This window comes from Delphinus delphis, chromosome 5 (genome assembly GCF_949987515.2).
Source record: "Delphinus delphis chromosome 5, mDelDel1.2, whole genome shotgun sequence".
Taxonomy (NCBI): Eukaryota; Metazoa; Chordata; class Mammalia; order Artiodactyla; family Delphinidae; genus Delphinus; species Delphinus delphis.
Window position 1 is genome coordinate 103,301,241 of NC_082687.1, and position 19,465 is coordinate 103,320,705.

Genomic DNA, 19,465 nt, shown 5'->3' on the forward strand with positions numbered 1-19,465 from the left:
TTGAGACTCTCAGCTTGAAATTCACCTTCTCAGAGTTTTAGTTCCCACCAGGTCTTACTACCTGGGATTTGACAAGATATGAGGGAACTACATAAAAACAATTCTTTGCAGGCATTAAATGGCAGCCAATGCAGGGCTACAATCCCTGAGAAAAAGGAAGCACAACAAGGTGAGCTCTACATCGTCCCTGAACATTTTCCAAACCATGGTTCAGGGAAATAGATCCCATGCTGAGCACAGTGGTCCTGCTAAGTGGAATCAGAGACTGGGTTTCAGGGATGCTATGACAGCTGGGGTTTGTGGGACAAAGCAGCAGAGAGAGGTGAGCCGCAGAGAAGAAATCCAGACACTGTCCTAGAAATACCCTTGGGTCCTGGGCTGAATCATACGTGGTGCAACATAGTGTAAGACTCTGAGGCCTAGCAGAGAACAGCAGCTGGGAGATCAATTGCTAAAGAGGTTTTGGAGGTCACGCACTGCTACAAAGATAGCAAAGTTCTGGCGTAGCCGAAGTGGAGAGTCTTTGGTGAATGCTCTGGGAACTCAGTTGATACCACTGAAAGGCCATGCCCTAGAAGCAAGGACCACCCTTGAGGAGTAAAATCACGCCCTGGTACTGAGGGGAAAACTGAAGTAGACCTGCACAGGAATAATGGTCTGCTGATCATTCAGCTACCTACCAGAGCAAAACTTACAACATGCTTTAGAGGAAGCTAATAAGCAGGAATCTCTACATGTTCCACACAACGTCCAACACTTAAAAAAAAATTACTAGTCACATGAAGAAGCAGAAAAGTGGGCCTTAACCAAGAAATAAAATAGCCAATAGAAACAGACTCAGAGATAATCTAGATATTGGGGTTAGAAGACAAGACCTTCAAAATAACTATGATTCTATTTTTTAACAACATAGGAAAAGACAGACAAAAATGAATGAAAATGTGGAGTATTTCAACAGAGAATCAGAATCTCTTTAAAAAGGATAAAATGGATATGCTACTGCAAAATACAGTAAATGAAATTAAGAACTAATGGATGGGTGTATTAGAAGACAGGACACAGCAGAACTGAACAGCAGAACTTTTAGTGAACTAAAAGACAGGTCAATAGAAAATTCAAACTGATAACACAAAGAGAAAAAAATAGAACAGTTCCAAAAGATGTGGGATAAAGTGAAAAAACAGTCTAGGTTTTTAGGAGAGGAGAGAAAAATAGAAAGGAACAAAATATTTGAAGAACTAATGGCCAAGAATTTTCCAAATCTGATTAAAGGTATGACTCCACAGTTTCAAGAGGCTCAGAAAAACCAAGCAGGATAAACATAAATAACACTTCATGTAAGCACATCATAGTCTAACTGCCAAAACCCAAAGATGAAAAGCAAACCTTTAAAATAGTCTGAGGTAAAATGACACATTTCTTTCAGGGGAAAAAAGATAAATTATTCCATTTCTGAACAGAAACTGTGGGAGCCAGAAGACAATGAAATGAGATCTTTAAAGTGTCAAAAGAGGGAAACATATCTTCCTATCTAAAATTGTGAATCCAGAGTGAAAAAAATCTTTTAAAAGTGGAATTGAAAAATTGTTTTCATAAAAAGAAATTTGAGGGGATTCATCACCAGCGAAAAATAACAAAGTTCTTCAGGTGGGTGTAAAACAGACCCACACAAGTAGAAGACAGAATGAACAGCACAAGAATGTAGAAAGATATGAATAAACATAAAAGATTATTGAGTGTTTAAAACAACAACAGTAATAGCACTTTGTAAGGTATATATACGTAGAAGTAACATAGTTGACAAAAATAAACAATGAAAAGGATGAAAAGGAATAAATGGAGTAAACTATTAAAAGATTTTTGAATTATTTGAGACATGGTAAAAGTACTAATTTAAAGTAAATTTTAATAATTAATACCTACAATTTGAAATTTCTAGGGTAACCACTAAAAGAATGACACTAAAATGTGTATCAAAATAAGCTAATAGAGAAGAAAATGGAATAATAGAAGGTAGTTTACTAATACCAAAAACAAAGGCAGAAAGAAGGAATAAAAGAAAAGAGAACAGAACAGACAAACAGAAGAAACAGGAAGAAGGTAAACATAGAGCCAATTACACAATTATGTATGTGAAATGTAAATGGACCAAACACTCCAACTAAAAAGCAGAGGATGTCAAACTGAACTAAGTTTAAAAAAAAAACAAAAACAGCCATATGTTGTTTCTAAGAAACATACTTTAAAGATACTGATAGCTCAAAAGCAAAAAGATGGATGGTGTAAAAAATTTATATACCATGAAAATACTAATGAAAAGAAACTGATGTTGTACTTTAATATCAGACAAAGTCAACCTTAGGGCAAGAAATGTGAGAGATAATGACAGATATTTCATCATGATAAGAGTCAATTCACCAGGAATACAATCATAATCCTACATCAATGCGTATCTAATAAATAATTTCAAAACATATGAATTAAAACTAACATAACAAAAATAAGAAATAAACAAATGCACACTCAGAGTTGGAAATTTCAAAAGCCATCTCAGGGCTTCCCTGGTGGCGCAGTGGTTGAGAGTCCGCCTGCCGATGCAGGGGACACGGGTTCGTGCCCCGGTCTGGGAAGATCCCACATGCTGCGGAGTGGCTAGGCTCGTGAGCTATGGCCGCTGAGCCTGTGCGTCCGGAGGCTGTGCTCCACAACGGGAGAGGCCACAACAGTGAGAGGCCCGCATACCGCAAAAAAAAAAAAAAAAAAAAAAAAAGCCATCTCGGTAGATGACAAAACGAATAGACCATACATCAGTAATGCTACTGAAGATTTGATCAGCATAATTAATCTGCTTGGGCTAATTAATACCCAGCAACTGCAGAATATTCATTCTTTGCAAGGGCACATAGAATATTTACCAAAATAGATCATAACATGGTCAATGAAAAAAATCTCAACAAATTTCAAGATTAAAATAATATAGTGGGGCTTCCCTGGTGGCGCAGTGGTTGAGAGTTCTCCTGCCAATGCGGGGGACACGGGTTCATACCCCAGTCCGGGAAGATCCCACATGCCGCGGAGCGGCTGGGCCTGTGAGCCATGAACGCTGGGCCTGCGCGTCTGGAGCCTGTGCTCCGCAGAGGGAGACGCCACAACAGTGAGAGGCCCCCATACAGGAAAAAATAATAATAATAATAAAATAAAAATAAAATAATATAGTGTATGTTTTCTGACAACAATGAAATAAAACTAGACATCAATAACAAAAATATAACTAAAAAATTCTACAGATGCTTGGAAATTCAACAACACACTTCTAGATGACCCATGGGTCAAGGAAGAAATTACAATAGAAATTAAAAGCTAAACTTTGAACTGAACAGACATAAAAAGTACAACTTATCAAAATGTGCGGGTTGTACTTGAAACAGTGCTTAGAGAGAAATGCATAGATTTAAATGCATAAATCACAAAAGGAGAACAGTTGAAAATCAATGATCCAAACTTTCAACACAGGAAGCCTGAAAAAGAACAGCCAATGAAACCAAAAGAAAGTAGAAGAAAGGAAACCATGAAGATATTAGAAGAAACCAATGAAATAAAATACAGACATACAATAAAGAACATCAATAAAACCAAAAAATGATCCTGTGAAATGACTGATAAAATTGGAGAGAAAGAGAGAGCGACAGAGACAGAGAGACAGAGACAGAGAGGCAGAGAGATCGGATATGAATATATACAAAGGACTCAACACTAAATATCCTACAGACACATTCAAGACCACTGGAAAAATAAATTTCATCCTAGCAGTCCTGAATGTCGAGTACTGTCCACAGACGAGGAAAACAACTCAGAGAAGTCACGGATGTAGTCAGCACAGACCTGGGTTTGAACCCTGTTTGACTGAATTCTAAAGCCCACTGCTCTCTCCTTTCAAGACCCAGTGTTCAGTGTGATAGAGGTGTTGGCTAAAGCTATGGTGGTAATCAGATTGCAATATAGAAATGTATCAACTCAACACATTGCACATCTTAAACTTACCCAGTGTTAGATATCAATTATGTCTCAATATAAATACATAAATACCAACAACAAAAAAAAGACTCAATGTGCAGAATTATAACTTGAGGTGCTTGAAAAACTCCTTGGTCTGAAAGTAAAATCTCTAATATTGAAGTGTAAACACCCACTCCATGTCCCACCAGATACCAATTTGAACAGCCTGAGCAGAGGGGCAGACTCGCATTATCTTGTCCAGGGTAAGAATAAAGACTCTGGAGCCTGACTGCCCAGGTAGAGTCTGGGCTCAACCCCTCCTAGCTGTGTGACTCTGGGCAACTCACTTAACTTCTCTGTGCCTATGTTTTCTCATCTGGGAAATGGGGGTGGTGACTGTTCCTCCCTCCTAGGGCTGCTGGAGGACACGGTAGTAAAGGGTGTGGTCAGTGCTATAAGTCAGCAAGATGATTAAACAACCATGCAGAGTCAACCTACCCGGGGGCCACTGCGTGGGGACTTCAGAGCTCGCCCTTGGTCTGCAGAACACCGTGGTCTTTTGTCGTCCTTCTCCAAATGTGCTTCGTTCACTCCTGCCCCATCGGTGTTTCCTTGCAGGGCACTGGATCCTGCGGCGTTTCCCCAGACCAGTGATGTAGCAGGAGAATCAGCACCGCACCTGGAATTCTCCAGGCCTAAACAAGGTTCCGTCCACACTCCAGCCAGACCCATTTCCTGCTCCGAGGGTGGCCCAGGGCCTCTTGCAGTCAGTTGCCCTGAAAGCTCAGTCACCTGCACCCCCCTTTCTACCGCGTTCACCTGGTCCACCGCCATCATGTTTTTTCCCTGGAGATACTCCTCTGCTCTCACCAAAGGTCCCACATCTGTGCTGCTCCCCCACACGACTTCCCCCTCCAGGACTTGGATCCTTTGTAGAAGGTGTTCATTCTCCCCCCTGAAGGCTTGGATCATGTCTTCTATTCCCAGCACTATATCCTTTATCAGCTCTTTATAACTGACCCCAAGCTCCGAAATCAGTGCACTGAGCTCCCAGTTTTCCAGGGTGATGCACTCCATCACGCCTTTGGATTTTCGGATGCTCGCAGACATGGCTTTCCGGAGCTGCCCAAGGTGCCCTTTCAATCTCTCGTTTTCCTCTTCGAGCTCAGAAATTTTGCAGTAACTTTTCCTGTTACAGTCTTCAAGGTCTGAAATGACCTGCACGTACTGGTCCAGCTCCCTCTTTACGTGAGAGATGTCTCCTAACAGCACGCCGTTATCCTGTTTGAGCGCAGATATTTTTTTCACATTTCTCGCCCTCTCTTTTTCCAGGACACGCAGTTTTCTGTGGCATCGTTCCTGATCTACCTGAAGCTTGGCGTTGTCACGTAAAACTTTGCTTCTCTCCGTCTTCAATCCAGAAATGAGCTGACGAAACCTCGTCCTCGCTCTCTCGAGGGCTCTCGGCTGCTCAGAGAGCTGGTTCCGACCCCACTCAGAGGGCCCCTCTGGCGGGCCCGGGCTCAGGTTGGCCAAATCCAGCACCGGCCCTGGAAGAACTTCGCCAGTGCCTAGGGCCTCATTCTCTCCCCGCTTAACGTCTTCATCAGGCTCCTCGGGGTTTGCTTCCTTGGCATAACAAATATCGAGATCCTGGTTTGCCAAAGCCTGCTGAGGATACGCGTCCTCCTGGCAGCTGTACCATCTCCGAGCAAAGCTCCAGTTCTCTCCTGCCAACGAGGAAGCTTTCCGGCCATGCCCCCCACTCCCAGGCTTCAGGATGGAGAGTTGCTGGAAACAAGCCTCCATCTCCTCTTCAAATTCCTCTATTTTTAACGCGGATCCCTCACGGCCTTTGCTCGGAGCCCGGGGGTGACTGGTAGGTCGGGCCCCCTCGGGCCATAAAGCCAATCCAGGAGACGGTGGCAAACCTCCCTCCTGCAGTAGGAAAAGCATTTCCTTGGCTTCACAGCCCTCGGAGCCAGGCTCCTCCCGGACATCCCTGTGGCCCGGGCTGCACCCTTGGAGATGCGACAATTCCTCCTCCCCTTCCTGTCCTTTGTCCTCAGGGCTTTCCTCTGGGAAAAGCAGAGCATTTCCAGACCACACGCAGTCTTCCTCCTTGCCCAGAACTCTCCTGATGGCTCTGCCCTGCTCTGCAAAGGTTGGAGCACCTGCCGGAGGCGGCCCATTGGTGCCGTGGGCCCTGGAGAAGGCGGCTGTGGGGGCCTCTTCCTCCTCTGATGATGAAAGCCCTCCTCCCCCTTCTCCCCCTTCTCCTCCTTCTTGGGGGCTCCAGACATGCCTTCCGCCCCACCCCCTCCTGCTCAGGGATTCAGGGCCCTCCGTTGACACTGAGGCCTCCCCCTGAAGAAGGGGCAGTGGAAGCTCCCGCCTGGGCCCAGGGCAGGAGGTTGCAGCCGGGGGTTCAGAAGCCCCGTGATCATTCCATACACCCTCTGGGGCCCTGACACCAGCCTCCAGGCTCAGGTTCTCACGGCTTTCCTGACTTGACTGAGCCCTGGCACCGAGGTCATCCTCCTTCCTGCCGCCGGTCCTCCTCGCCTCCCACACCTCCGGTCTCCGCCCTGGGGTTCCTCCTCCCTCCTTGCAAGAGTCTTTTAGGTCCTTGGGGCCTCTCCTGGGAAATCGGTGATTTGAAATGCATGGGGACTCTCGGCAGAGGGAGGCATCGTGGCTCCTTGCCGTGCGATGATCCCGGCTGGGGTGTCCTGCAGCGGAGGAAGCAGGCGGGGGCCTGGCCTCCAGCACCTGTTGGGCTTGCAGTTCTTCTGGGGAATCTTCCAGGAGCAGCTGCAGTAGTGGCAGGGGAGCCGAGTCCCCAGCCTGCCCCCAGGGAGGGCCTGTGCATGTCTGCACTGGGAGGAAGGACACCTGGGCCAGGGTGGCTGCTAGGTTCTGCTCTGAAATCCAGGCCAGCTCCACCGGGAGGAGTGAGCCGTCCATGTCCTGCCCCGGGGGGCAGCCACAGATGAGAAGGAGAGTCTGTTCGCCCAAGCTGGGCTCAGCCGGAGTAAACTAGGGGAGGGAAGAGAAGAGAAGGGGTGAAGCGGCCCCTTCCCCCATAGAGCCTCTCCCCGTCTCTCTGAGCTCATCTCTTCACCCAGCCATACAGGTCTTCCAAACACCCCGGGTCTGTTAGCACTCCAGGGCCTCTGCCCCTGCCCTTTCCTCTGCTCCCCCCGCCCCCCCTGCCACGGCTCACCCTCTGGCTTCCTTAACATCTCAGCTCAAACGTTACTTCCTCAAAAAGGCCTTGCTGACCACTTCCACCACTGTCTGTCCATTCACCCCCTTTCCCTCGCTCTGTGGCGCCTTCCCCTCACTCACATCATGTAGGATATGTGTGTGTGTAATTGTTTAACTCCTCCCATAGCCCTGCACTGTCCAATACGGTAGCCGCACAGGCCACACGGGGCTCTTCCAATTTAAAGCAATTCAGTGAAAGTTAACACTCAGTTCTGCAGTCACACCAGCCACGTTTCAAGTGCTCAGAAACCACGCGTGGTTCACAGCTCCTACACTGGACCGCACAGGTGCGGAATATTGCCAGCACTGTGGAAGGCTCTAGTGGACAGCACGGTGTAGACCATCTGCCTGGAATAGTCCTGGGCACACAGGAGGGGTTTCATAGATATTTTTGAATATCTTTTTATATTTACTTATTCAATGAGCTTAACCAGAGAGGAGGACTGGCCTGACTCAGAACAAACCCGGGCTGGGCTGAGGCCCGGGAGAGGAAACTTGGCTTCATCCAGGCTCGGTAGGAGCCCTCAGCTCACATGCGACCACGACCCCACTCGCACCTCGCAGCGCTCCCAGCCTCACCACCTTTACCTGCCGGGTCTTCCCACCTGGCCTGCCCTTTCGCTGTCCATCCCTGGTTTCCTGTCTGTCTAACTACTTCCCCAGCTTCTCTGTGAAGCTCTCCCCACCCCAGGGGCTGCTCTGCTCTTTTCCCACTTTGGGTGTGACACAGCACACCACGCAGTGGCTCAGAGCAGGAGGTGAATGAATGAAAGTAGGTGAGCAAGGAAGGCCCCCTCTTTAGAACCACAGAACCGCATCAGGGCCGGCTGGAGCCAGGCTCCTGAACCGTAGGGCAGAGTGTGGTGCAGAGTGTGGGCTATGGAGATGTGAGGACCCCTGTCCCCTAGAGGGCTGTGAGGCCTTGGGAAATCACGACTTCCTCATATGCAGAAGCGGGGGGGTCATGGCTCCTGCCCCATCGCTGGCGGGGAGGTTTCAATGAGATGAAGTTTGCTACGTGGCAGCTGGGTCTGGGCACACAGCTGGGGCACACAGCCTTCCTGCCCACTCCCCACCCAGGGCTCAAATCTCCCTCTCAATTATTTCCAGAACGTTCTTCCAAACCCCAAGCTTCTTTACCTCCTTCTCCCATCTTCTGCGTGGTGGCCACACTGTGCAGCACACACAGTAGGGCTGATAAGACCCAGCTGGCACCCCAGGCACGCAGAAAGCCTCTGGCCTCACCTGTCCACGGGCAGATCCTGCGAGGTCTCCTGGGAGCTTGTCCGTGGTCTCCGGGCCTGGGATCAAGACAGCAGTGCTTTGTCCAGCCCCGATGCAGTCCCAGGCGCGGGGCCCCTCGGAGGGCTGGCCTGGGAAATGACAGGACCGGAGAGTTAAGAAGACCCTCCTAGGAGCTTTCCCATGATTGCCACCAGCAGTGCCATCTGCTGTTAGGATGAGACAGCACTTCTCATGACTCAGGGCCTTTGAGCCTCCACAAGTGGCCTGCTGGCCACCACTGCCTGTCAGGTGAGAAACCGAGGCTCAGGGATGGGGAATGACATTCACTGATGAGCAGCAGAATCGGGTCTGGAAGCCACCTCTTCTGACCACAAAGCCCACGACATCTCCCTGGCCCCACACCGTCATGGTCACACAGGGTCATGATCCCTGGCCCCCAGCCCCTCATGGTCAGCACGTAGATAGCGGAGTTGATGCCCAGGCTTTGCCAGACACGCCCTGCCCCCTTCCCCAAGGACAAACCTGACCTCGTTTGACCTGTCAGCTCTGTTCCCCAGAAATGGGATGGAGGGGAAAGGTCAGCTTTGCTGGTCAACAGCCCCGCTGGGTATAACTGACCCCCTCATCCTTAAGTTGAATTTCACCTTGGAAAACTACATAAACCACAGATGGCCAGTTGGACACCATGGCTTTGGGGCTCCCTGCGTGCAGTGGCTTTTGCAGCAGGGACCCTGGAAGCTGCACCCGAGAATATTAGCAGAGATATTGGTTCCCGTTAGGGACAACTTAGGGATAAGGGGGTCCCAGCAACTCCCAGGCTGCACACTTGTCTCACACCTGAGCTGTCACTGGGGCGGGGGCGGGGAATAGAACAGCTCCCGGTCATGACACGGTCTTCTGCGAAGACAAATCCCCCTGAAGGGACCCCTGCTGCCCGAGGCTGGCACGTGCGTCGCCTGGTTGGCACCTTCTGAGGGCTGAGGGCTGAGCCTGAATGTCGGGTTGATCCTAAGTCACAGACCTTGCCGTGGGCATTGTGGACTCTGATCCTACCTCTCCCAGCTGTGTGGCAACAAGCAAGCAACACTACCTCTCTGAGCCTCAGCTTCCTGACCGTAGAGCAGGGACCGCCACCCTGCTGCGTCATCAGGATGTCGTAAGAGAGCTGGCCCATCAGCGGATGTCCACATGGGGCCCCCCACGCACCTGCCGAGCCCCTTGGTCCAGGGGCCCCGTCAGGGCCTCGGTTTCCGCAGGCATCCGGAGCCTCCTCCCAGGGCAGGGGCAGCGATTCATCCTGAACACAGCCCAGGGCCTCCTTGAGGAAAAAAACACAAGAAGACAAGACAGCTGTGAGTGTCCCTGGTTGCAAGGGACCCTCCAAGCCTGTCCCAGCCAAGTCCCTCCCAAGGACCCCTGGAGGGAGTTGCATCCCCTCCCCAGGTGAGGACAGCAGAGGGCAGTGGCCTGGCCATAGGGCCCTGGTCCTGCGTTCTCGGTCCTGCCAACGAAACTGCCTCCTGTGAGCACCCAGCAAGCATTTAGCAGACAATGGGGGGCTTGTCCCTTCAGCCAAGATTTTTCTGGGCCCCCCAAGGTGGCACCAAAGGCTTCAGTCCCCTTTCTGGCGGTGCGGAAGTTCCCTCTGTATCCACCCGAGGTGGGAGCCTGTCCCTCTGGGCAGTCCTGTCCCTCAACTGTCCACAGGCCCCAAATGCCGCAGCCAGGCATCTCCGGGCGGCACCCTCCTCCTCTGGATCTCACCCCAAAAGGCAAGCTGGGCTGCAGCAAGGAGCTTCCCTAACCCAACACCCACCCCCCGCCCCGCAGAGCACGTTAGAGGCAGCACCTTGACTGCGGCTCCAGCCACCACCCACGAGGGGCCAGGGCACAAGTGTCCTGCAGGTTCCCACTGCCCTGGGTACGCCTAGCCCGGTTCTAAGGGGCGCTGTTTGCTTCCCACCTGCTCCCACACTAGACCTGAGGTCGTTCAGGAAGGAAACTGGCCTTCATTCGGTCCGCACTGACACTCCAGCCTGGCACACAGTAGGTGCTTAATAAAGGTTTGACAGTTGGATGGATAGACAGAGCCTGCAGAAAGGCAGACATTTCGGACTCGCCGTGCATTAATTCAGCAAACGTTTATTAAGCTCCTACTGTGGGTCAGGTGCTCTTCTAGGGGAGGGAGAAACGGAAATGGACAGGTCATGCCCCGTGCCCGTCCCCAGGTCCTCACCTGCTCTCAGCAGACCCCTGCGTTGGCCACTAACTGGGCCTCCTGCTTCCCCTCCCGTCCTGCCCGCAGCTGCCAGGGACCCTCTGACCTGCAAGTCCGCCCTCACCTCCCCCACTCAGTCCACAGGATCAACTCCTGGGCTGCGGTCAGGCACGGAGGCCGTCCAGGGCTGTCACCGCAGCCCCTGACGCTCCTGGTCCTGGCTTCCTCTCACAGTGCCTCCCTGTTCCCCCACGCTGGCTCCTGCTGGCCTCCGCACGTGTGGTTCTTCCTGCCTGCCTGGTGCACCCTCCTGGGAAGGGTACTGGTTGCAGGCTGCTTCTTGCAAAGCCCTCCCTGCCCCTGGCTCTCTGCCCCTCCTTTCCACACCCTTTGGCAGCCGAGCAATTGCACTGAAATGGAAACAGGCTCAGGTTGCCCTCCTGTTTCCAACCCTTTCATGCTTCCCACTGCCCTGAAAGATAAAACCCCTGCCTGTGCGGCCTCACCACGCCCATCTCTGCTCTTTGGATGGACCCTTCTCCCTCCTGCCTTGGGGCCTCGCACCCCTTGTGCCTGCTGCCTACACCTCTCCTCCCCACCCTTCTGCCTGGCCCAGCTGCTCCCTTCTGGGCTTAACTTAAAGGCCAGATCCTTAATGAGGCCTCCCTGAGCCTCCCCCAAATGAAGCCCCTCCCTCACTGCAGCATCTTCTCCTCATACCCCAAGGTTGTGACCTTCCAGTTACTGTGCGACAGTTTGTGTCTTGTCCAGTTCTCCTCAGAGACCAGGGGAGACCAGGCCCTGGCCACACCTTAGGATCACCCAGAAGCTTTTAACAAGTACCAGAACAGGGCCCCAGCCAAGACCAGTGAAAACCAGAGGGGTCTGGGCACAGCCCTGCTCTGCATCCAGACGGGCCCGGACAACCTGCCACAGGTGCCTTCTGCCCACAGACCTTGGGGTACCTCACGGTTTTCTCCACTAGCTTCCCACTCGATCAGAATTAAACACTCTTGTCAAGAGCTTAAAATCACTATTGGAAGGAGGTGGAGATGAGAAAATGGAGAGAGAGAGAAGGCACAAGAGAAAGGAAGAGAGAGAAGGCAAATGAGAAAGAAAAAAAAGAGAGGAAATAGGATGCAAGAAGGGAGACAGAAATTCAAAGACATGAGAGCAAGCAAGAGAGAGAAGCAGAAGGAAGGAGGAGGGAACAGATGAAGGGGAGGCGGAGGGCAGTGTCGAAGGCCACCACTGTTCTGCTGTTCATTTCTATTTGGATTTTGCTCCAGTACCAAGTTTACTTCCATTCAGTTCAACAAATACTTTCTGAGCACCTACTATGTGGCAGGCTTTGTCCTGGGGCTGGGACACAGCCATGGGTGACACACACAGACCCCTGCCTCGAGGAGCTAACATCCAGGGGAGGACTTCCAAGATGATGCTATACCCGCTTCATGTCACAAGTGATGAAATCAATACTCAGAGAGGGACAGTGACTTGTCCAAGGTCACACAGCACACACAGTGGGAGAACAGGACCTGAACTCAGGTCTCCGAACTTGATCCGGGCCTTCTCTCCCTCTTCCTGCCCCCCTCTGCTCAGTGTTGCCAGCCCTCCCTGCTTTTCAACACTCACAGGAGCATTTGCCTGTAACTTTATTTGGCTTTAGTTTTAACGTGTAATTATTTTGAAAGAAGAAAATGAGGAATACAGTGATATCCAAACACAAATATTACAAATGTGTGAGAATATATCCCTCTGGGCTTTTTTTCTGTGCAGAGACATTTAAATTCTTCCAAAAGTCTGTTTCTACAAAATGTTGACTTTCGCTTTGTGCATTTTTCATGTGATGGTATCGAAGGATCATTTCTCCACAACTTCTTCTGTAATGTGGTGTTTTAGGGCTGCCGAATGATCTCTGACGTAAGGAATGCCTTCACTTACCAAATCAGGTCCCTCTGATCAGACATTTAGGTTGTTTCCAATTTTTACCAACTATAAACAGTATTGAGGTACCTTTAATATATGACAAATATTCAGAATACAGTGGAATCGTGAGGTTTTGCTCATTCGTATTTTGTTTTTAAGTAATGGACCTTTTTTGTAAGACCACGGGCCATCTGTATTTCCTTTTTACGTTATTTGTATGTTCGTGGCTTTTGCCTATGTTTTGTTTTTTGACATTATCGAAACTGTTTTAAAGCCCTTGCTCGCTTGCAGGAGTGAGTGACAAGTTACAAAAAAGTAACGGGCACTTCTGCTCAGGTGCAAGCTGTGAGCAGGAACGGGCTGCCTGGACTCAGGAAACAATCAAGACATTCTCATACTCGCCACCAGGCGTCGCTCTACTCAGATCGCCGGGGTCGAGAAGCTGGCCTGAGCAGCCCGCATTCCTGAGGCCACTGTCACAAGGAGCGGGGTCGCAGCTCTGGGATGACAGCCTGACACTGACATCATAAGACAGTGACTTTTAATCTCTTTATACGAGCCTCCTTGATACCCTCCAGGCCAGGCCACTGCCCCAGGGTGTCCCCTGCTGTAGTGGTCGTCACCCAAATTGCCCTTTCTGCCCCTGTGTCTATCTCCCCTATAAACTTTTGAAGAGAAGGATCGCCTCCCCAGCCCCAGTGGTCGGCACGGTGCCTGGAACATACAGGATGCCCAGTGCACGCTTGCTAAAAAGCATCTGGACACATCTGCAGAGAGGCTTTGCTTCTCTTGCAAACCAGAGTCCTCTTAAACTTTCTTTCACCTGGGATTCTGACCAGAAACCCCCTCTCCAAACTCCTCCCCGAGCTGGGCGCTTGTCCTCGCAATGGCTATTCCTGTGGGGACCTGGGCTCCAAGCAACTTGTTCTCGAAACTATAAACTGTGTGATCCTGGGCAAGGCATGTGCCTCCTCTGTGGGGCTGGGGACAAAATCACTGATCTCTGCCTGGCTACCTCCCAGCATCAAGGAGATCCTGTTTGGGGAAGCGCTGTGTAAATAAGAATCAAAATATCTTCTCATAACGATTACCCTCACCATAAATCACACCATGACACACATCAGATGTAACCAAGGGGCTGGTTTGGGTTGGAGGCACCCTAATAATTTGCAATGATTTTCAATATGATACACACTTCCCTGGGGCTAGACCTCCCTCTCGTTTCCCAATTTCTACACCTCACTTCCCAGCATTGCCATCTCAGGTCCCTTCATCTGGAAGTTTCCATTTCCCATGGGCAATGGAGCAAATATCTTCTTTTGGCCATTTATTCACTGAGTCACTTCCTCACCAAGTATTCCACAGCCTGTGGACAGGGGCTGGGATTTATGGCTGAATCAGACCCAGTTGGTGATGACGATGAAGGAACAGCTACGGGGGGGTGGGCAGCCAGGCCCAGCACAGTGAGAATTAGGGTCGCCAGAGGTGGGTCATATCATAATGGGGGCACCAAGGAGGGAAGGAGCTGGCGTAAAATCAGGAAAGTCTTCTTGGAGGAAGAGACATTCTCACCAAATGGAGAGAAAGAAGCAGGGGTTTACCAAGGGGCCATGGGGAGCAGACGGTAGAAGTCTCTAGACACAGGAAAAGTAAGCAGGCTGGAGGAGTCTGGCATATTTAGGGACCTGCAGGACCACAGGGTGGGAGGAAGGGGTGGGCAGTGAGCCTGGAGGCAGCGGCTAGAGCAGCTGGGGCCTTGAATGCCGAGGTTAGGAAGTGGAGCTGGATCCCAAGGCGATGGAGCTGCTGGGGGCTTATGAAAAGAGATCATTTGGGGGTTACACCGCTATCCAGAGAAGGGCGCTGAAGATCTGCCGCGTGGCTCTTAACCATTCTGGGTCCTGCCCCTTTGGAAATGCACTGTCAGCCTTGGGAAATCATGCATGCATGCATGCAATGCTCTCAGAACACTGAGTACAATCTCATACGTGCACAGCCATGGCCACAGGCCAGACCAAGACCTGAGGGACACCATCTGGCTTTACGGTGTTGTTATCAATAGATTTTAGCATTTTAACTTTAAAATTGCAAGCCATGCTGCCCCGTGACCTGGTGACTGGCTGGCATTTCCCATCTCTCCAGCGCGCTCTCTGGAGGATTTCTTCCTTTCAAGGTGGCCCTTTTCGACTCCAACGTGCTCAGAGTCAGGGCTGTCAGTGCCCGCTGAGAGTAGGACAGTTTGGAAGACTCTGACATACCCTGTGGCCCTGTCATGGGGAATGGTCCATTCCCCATTCCAAACACCAAGATCCCCAACAGTGACCCACAGATTGTCAGGCCCCTTCCCCCTTCCTCTGTCTGCACCCTCTTTCTCCAGGCAGTCTTGTCATCCCGTGCAGGCAGGGGTCTTGTCTTATTTCCCAGCCCTGGTACCAAGCTCAGGCCCGAGTACACCTCGTTGTACGGCACCCGTTAAATGCTGATTTTGGACCCACTGACCACTAGTTACCGGAGGAACAGAGCATGGCACTCACAGGCTCATCTCAGGGTCAGCCTGCCGGGACGCAAATCCTGCCCCACCACTTACTATCTGTGGGACCCTGGGACTCTCCGGGCCTTCACTTCCTCATCTGTAAAATGGGGGTAAAATAGTGCCTCCCTTGAAGGTCGTTGAGGGACAAAATGAGTGGACAACAGATGCAGAGCACGAGAGATGGCGTCTAGTGCAAAGACTCCCTCATAAATATAGGAATCGTTTTGTACCCCCATGAAGCTGGCGAAGAAGCACATCAAGGAACTAGAACCGACAGTTCTACTGTTTCACGGGGCCTCATAACGGTGCATCCAGGAGGGCACTTGTTATGAGTTCAATTGTGTCCCCCCCGCAAACTTCCTAAGTTGACTCTTAACCCCCAGGACCTCAGAACGTGACCTGATTTGGAAATAGAGACACAACTGATTCAATTAAGATGGGGTCATTCGGGTGGGCCCTAATCCAACATGACTGGTGTCCTTATAAAAGGGGGACGTTTGGACACAGAGATGCATAGAAGGAAGACAATGAGACACAGGGAGAAGACAGCCGCCCACAAGCTAAGGAGAGAGGCCCGGAACAGATCTTCATTCACAGGCCTTGGAAGGAACGACCCTGCCGACACCTCGATCTCGGGCTTCCAGCCTCCAGGACTATTGTTGAAACCACACAGTTTGTGGTTCTTTGCTAGGGTAGCCCCAGGAAACTCTCAGAGTACCTACATTTCTATTTGCTCAATAAAGATATTAAGGCATAGAAATAAGATGACTGGCAAGGCTCCCGGGGCTCCTAGAAGGCAGGGCCAGGCTCCAGGCCCACCAGCTGGGGGGACTCGGCCCTGCTTGTCTCCATCTGGGAGAACTGCTAACGTCTGGCTGGAGCAAGAAGCTGGTCGCCCTGGTGCCGAGCCCCCCGTGGAGAGATCATGAGCAAGGGGATGGGAGCCACTTCCCGGAAGTGAGAGCAAGCCACACAGGAAATGCACAAACCACGATGACATGGACGCCAACGGCCAAAGCAAGCCCTTGCTAATATCACTCTCCCAGCCCGGATGCTCCCAGGCCGCCATTTAGATTGCTAAAAGCCAGGATCAGTGACCGTCCCATGACACTCTATGCTGAAACGGTAACTGACATTTGTTCCATCTTTAAAGGGCTCTTGCATTCACGCTCCCATGGGCTCTTCACTCTGACACACTCAGAAGACAGCAAGTGCTACTACCCCTTCACCCAGCGGAATCCACCGCCTCTGTCCACTCCGGGTCCCACCTGCCATCTTAGAGCATGAGCATGTCACCCCAGTGTGTATGGCTCCCATGTTTAAGGATCAACATTTTCTATTCCACGGGCCCCTGCTTCCTCTGCTACTCATCTGATAACAGGCTGGCTCCTCCGGATGCTATAGAGGCAGAATTGGCTGGGGACCACACTTTATGGGAAATTTAGGGAATTTTTGAGAGACTTTTGACTGTGCACAGCAGCCTCCAGGAAGGTCTTGAGAGCATGCAGTTCTCCTTGGGCACTGGGTCTTTTAAATGATAAGACATGAAACATCGAGAAGGTCACAGATGCATGTCAACAAGGGGCTTATAACTGATCACACAAGCCGCCAAACGCAGCCACTGACACTGCCCCAAACTCCGCAAGAACCAACGCTGGCCCCAGCATCTTAAGGTAAGGACAGCCTCTTGGAGTCACAGCCTTGATCTGGCCCATGTCCCCTTGCTGGCCCTAATACTTTGGAGCTGCATGCCTGTGGTCAAGTCACTTAACCTCCTGGGTCTCAGTTTCTCCATCTAGTCAGTGGGATAATAGCACCTGGCTTGCAAGGCTGTACTAAAGATTAAATGAGAGAACACAAAACGTACAAAACATTAGGAGGCATCTCTAAAATATTTAGGTATCCACCCTTTTCCTTAGATAAAAGAAAGAGTAGAAGTGCACGGGAAGGCAGAAAGATTGGGAGAATAAGGATGTAAGCCGACAGCCTAAATTAAAATCTTACGTTTAGAAAAATTACAGAAAGGATTCTAAATGACAATTTCCATCTCTGCACGATTTATTTTCTGAAATTACAACAAGGTGCCAATATTAAAGGTACACTGTATTCCTTTTACCTGATGAACATAATGGAGGAAGAACGAACAGGACACGCAGAAGTAACATGAGTAGAATGAAGTACTAAAAAGATAAAATATAACCACAGATAAACTCAGTATTAAAATGATCTAGGCAGGATACACTTCATTATCTTGAGAAGACTAAAGTTCCAGTTAATTTGAAATAGGTTGTCCAGGTCCAAAGATAAATTTAATTTTTTTTTTAATGAGTCATCTTCTTTGGGCTAAAGTGTCTCCCTTATTTTTCCTTAAATGCAGATTAACCCAGTGGGATCTGGATGTCTTGGAGGGAGCTGAGTTAACTCTCCCTTTTCAGGGAGGCAGCCTGGTGCAGGAGACACAAAGTACTCTGGACTCACATCCAATTTGGATCCAATTCTACTTCTGCCTCTTCTGAGCTGTGTGACAACAGGTCAGTGCACTGCCTCTCTGAGCCTCAGCCTCCTCTCTGTGGAGTGCGGACATTAATAGTACCTGCTTTACAGTTTTATGAGCATTAAATGATGCCTTTGAAAACACCGTAGGGTGCCAAGCACATGGCAGGAGTATATTAAACGTTAAGTTTTTGCTCGTCTATCAGTTAGGTGATAACATCGGTGCCCAGCCTGCTCTCGGCTCCAGAACTTAAGAAACTTGCTTGGGGTCACAGCTAGCAAATAGGATAACTGGAAAGGAGCTGAACCCTGCATGTGCTCTACTGCACAGTCCTGAGGGCCTCCTGTGTGCTGCTGCTGGGGGGGCCGCTACAGAAGCCATCTGACCTGCCCTCAAGGGGCTCACAGTCTAAAGGAGGAGAAATGAAGGTGCACGTACAGCACCGGCACGCTGGGGACCGTGGTCACCTTTGGAGCTGTGAGGGAGGTGGGAAAGGGTGATGGCTTTCCCAGGGAGGGGCGGATCGGGGTGGAAGTCACGAGACCATGACAGTTAATGTCATACTGCACGTGGAGGAGCTCGCCCAGCACGGGGCCTGGCACAGGCAGGGACCCATCAAATGTCAGATAGATGGACGGACAGGAGGAAACAGACGAGGAGGGGTGAAGGGTAACTGGATGACTGCCTGGAGAGTGGCTGCAAGGAGAGATGGACAAGCAGATGGTCGCGTGAAAGAGATGATGGAGTGTGGGTAGAGGGGTGGGTGGGTGGGTAGACAAGACGGTGCATGAGGGCATGGACAGGTGGACGGTGGCCGAGCAGGTGGACAGGTGGTGGGGAGGTGGCTGGCTTGGTGAACGGGTGAGTGAAGCTGTAGGGGTGGATGGGCACCACCAGGTGGGTAGATGCGCGGATGGAATGAAGGGTGGGTGAAGGGGGCTGGTGGGTTGCAGGAGTGGTTGAAGAGGAAAACGGGGGAATGACGGAGCCCGTGACTTGACCAAGCGGCAGAAAGTTAGAGAAAAGCAGAAAATCACTCGTGCTCTGGGTTGCGGCCACTTACCAGGCTACCGTGACCAGCAGGAGCCGTGCTGAGCGCTCTCTCTCGGGGGGCCTGGGCTCCCAGCTCCTCTCGCAGGCACCTGTTTTGCTGGGCGAGCTCCTCCACCTGGCCCTGCAGGCCGATCTCCGACAGCTTCAGCCCATAGATGCAGCAGCGCAGTTCCTCCAGCTGCCCGCGGAGCAGCCGCTCGGTGGCGCGCTGCTCCCGCAGCCGGCGCGCCGCCCGGTCCCGCTCGCGCTCGCCGCGCTCGGCCCTGGCCCGCAGCGCGCGCGGCTCCGCGGCCTCCTCGGGAGCGCCTCGGGGACTGGTCGGGCCCGGGGGTCGGGGGCCACCCTGGTTCGGGGCGTCCAGTTCGGCCAGCAGGAGGCCCGCGGCGTGGCAGAGGCGCCGCACGTCCAACTCCAGCCGCTGCACCTGCGCTCGCAGGATGCGCTCCTGCTCGCGCACCAGTCGCAGCTGGCGCCGCTGGAGCCGCCGGCCGCGCTCCAGGGCCGCCGCCTGCAGCCCCAGCGCCTCGTCTTTGCGCCGCAGCCGCTCCCGCAGCCGCCGCAGCCGCCACCGCTGCCGCCGGGCCGCGCGCTCCTTCTCCTGAACCTACGGGTTGGCGGTGGAGGAGGGCGTCAGGAAGGCGGCCGGGGACGCACCGTAGCTCGCATTGAGCCTGTCTTTATTTGAAACTTCGATGTTTTGTTGTTCAGCGCGCCTTTTCTTTTTGCA

General features: G+C 51.4%; 1 protein-coding gene across 1 annotated transcript in view; it reads right to left on the bottom strand.

Annotated features, from left to right (window-relative positions):
• C5H4orf50 (chromosome 5 C4orf50 homolog) overlaps window positions 1–19,465 on the bottom strand; it is a 49,607-nt gene that overhangs the window by 22,072 nt on the left and 8,070 nt on the right. Inside the window, exons 3-6 of the mRNA XM_060013190.1 lie at window positions 18,749–19,342; window positions 9,718–9,829; window positions 8,512–8,639; window positions 4,495–7,035 (exon numbers count right to left, since the gene is read on the bottom strand). Of these exons, the coding sequence (XP_059869173.1) occupies window positions 4,495–7,035; window positions 8,512–8,639; window positions 9,718–9,829; window positions 18,749–19,342 (3,375 nt within the window). The remainder of the gene's footprint in view (window positions 1–4,494; window positions 7,036–8,511; window positions 8,640–9,717; window positions 9,830–18,748; window positions 19,343–19,465) is intronic.